General features: G+C 38.1%; 1 protein-coding gene across 1 annotated transcript in view; it reads right to left on the reverse strand.

The window, feature by feature from the left end:
- Positions 1-2,424, reverse strand: part of LRCH2 (leucine rich repeats and calponin homology domain containing 2) — a 150,226-nt gene that overhangs the window by 102,425 nt on the left and 45,377 nt on the right. Inside the window, exon 2 of the mRNA XM_012812883.1 lies at positions 5-145. Within this exon, the coding sequence (XP_012668337.1) occupies positions 5-145 (141 nt within the window). The remainder of the gene's footprint in view (positions 1-4; positions 146-2,424) is intronic.

A 2,424-nucleotide genomic window follows, 5' to 3' on the forward strand; every position in this document is an offset into this window, starting at 1 on the left:
CTGATGTTAAGATATGTTAACATCTGCAGGTTTTTAATGGCTTCAGGAATGGTCTTGATGCAATTATGATATAAATTTAATGTTTCGAGGGGTGCAAATAACCACACATCAGAAGGAATTTCTGTAAAACGATTTCTGGAAAGATCTGGAAAAAAATGTTTTAGTGTCAAAAATATGCCTATTAAGCAAGTATTTAAAATATTATCTGGCAATACCCTAAAGGCGAAAGAATATCATTTAGAAATATATTCATATAATGAACATTTGTTAACCAAAAGTATTTGATATGCTTCAATATCTCTAAAAATCCAAATATGTTATTTATTAATGTCTTTTAAAATATCATGGGGAATTCACCCTGATCTTTAAAATCGTCCATGATCCCATATCCCTCTTCACCTACGTCTTCTTTTTTTACAGCCAAACTTAAATAAATACACAACACAACCTAAATTTCTTACTCATCATGGATTTCTCAACCCACTGCAATTTGGTTTCTACTCACTCTTATGTCTACCAAGATTACCAAAAGCCTCCCTATCAATAATCACTCTATCCATCCAGAAAGATTCTCTTCCCTTGGCTTGGAAGACTTCTGAATCTCTTCCTATTATCTTTCTGGCTACATCTTCATTCTTTTTTTGTTAGATTTCCCTCTATTTGTATCATAACTATTAGTGTTCCAAAGGGTTATGACATAAGATAGTCTTTCCTTCTTAAAATATATACTCTACTAGGTGATTTCATCCAACCCTAGAGTCAAATTATATTTATTTATTGACAAACTGCAAACTAAGGATATGTTCTTTTGGGGGGGCGGGGCTGGGTTTGAACCCGACACCTCTCGCACATGGGGCCAGCGCCCTACTCCTTTGAGCCACAGGCACCACACAGGATATATGTTCTGATCTTCAGGACTTCCTCTTGATATCTCTCTGGTACCTCATATTCTACAAGTATAAAATCTGAACTAAAGACTTTTTTCCACATTCCAATTTCTCTCATCTCTGACAATGTCACCAATATCCCCCTAGTAAGTTGCTCAAGCCATAAAACTGGCAGGCATCCTTGATTGCTTTTTTTCTAAATTATTCCAAGTACATGCAAATATACTTCCATTCATTTAAGTTCTCACAAAATATTAATGAAATTATGGAATTATTATAACCATTACTCTTAAGGTTTATTTGTTAAATGAGATTTTCTTTTTGAGACAGAGTCTCACTATATCACCCTTGGTAGAGTGCTGTAGCATCATAGCTCACAGCAACCTCAAACTCTTGGGCTTAAGGGATTTTCCTGCCTCACAGCCTCCCAAGTAGCTGGGACTACAGGCGCCCACCAACGCCTGGCTATTTTTTGTTGCAGTTGTCATTGTTTAGCTGGCCCGGGCCAGCCTCAGTGTATGTGGCTGATTCTGTAACCATTGTGCTACGGGCACCAAGCCTGTTAAATGAGATATTGAAAAGTACTTAGGACTTTTGTTAGCAGGTTGAGAAATAAATAAATACCCAAAAGGAGAATATCTCAACCTGAGCACTATGGACCTTTGGGGCTCAATAACTATAGTCTGAGGCTATCCTGGGCACTATAAGATACTTAGCAGCATCTCTGGCATCTGCCCACTAGATGCCAGTAATGCCCTTGAAGAAGCTAAGGAAATTTCACCTCTAAATTTGACTACTTGATATAAAGAATACTTTGAATTAAAGGCCACAGGAGATCAGAAAGCACTGGAAGGGGCTTTCCCTCTATCTACATAAAACCTGACTGACCTGATCAAAAGATCAAAGATGGACAACTGCCTCCCCCCGCCCCCCCATGCTAGCATACCTAGCCCAAACCATTTAAAATACAGGACCTGTCTCTCAGGTGAATTTAGAAGTCAATCTGTTTCCCACCATCTATTTATCCTCTGTAACGATACTACACATTTTCCCCCTCTCTTCTAACAGCCATCTATAAAGGTTATGAGACCATTATTGAGACGTTGAGTAATCACTCTTATGATTTCCCCATGGGCATGGTATTTGGAAATAAACATTTCTCTTATTATCTGCCTTAATTGTGAGTTCATCTTTCATTGAATTTCTGGGGCAGAAAGGCAAGTTTCCCCTCATTCCTACATCCTCTATCTATGAGTCAAAATATAACCCCTACGGTTTATAGACCTCACAACTGTTCAGATCCACTGCTTCAGTAATTATCAAATTAGACACCTCATCTTAGAAACTTACTTTGCTTACACTGGTCCATTATACTTATTTGGCTAAAAACACAAGAATATTATATACCTCTGTCAGAGAGAACATCTGTAGTCCAGCTTAGCCTACTGTACCTTATTTAATATCTGATCTACCCACAACTACTTCCTATCAATAATGCTCAACTTCCTCATTCTTTTCTTCCCCCCCCCCCCCCCCC

This window comes from Otolemur garnettii, unplaced genomic scaffold, assembly GCF_000181295.1.
Source record: "Otolemur garnettii isolate 467f Iridium unplaced genomic scaffold, OtoGar3 scaffold00230, whole genome shotgun sequence".
NCBI lineage: Eukaryota > Metazoa > Chordata > Mammalia > Primates > Galagidae > Otolemur > Otolemur garnettii.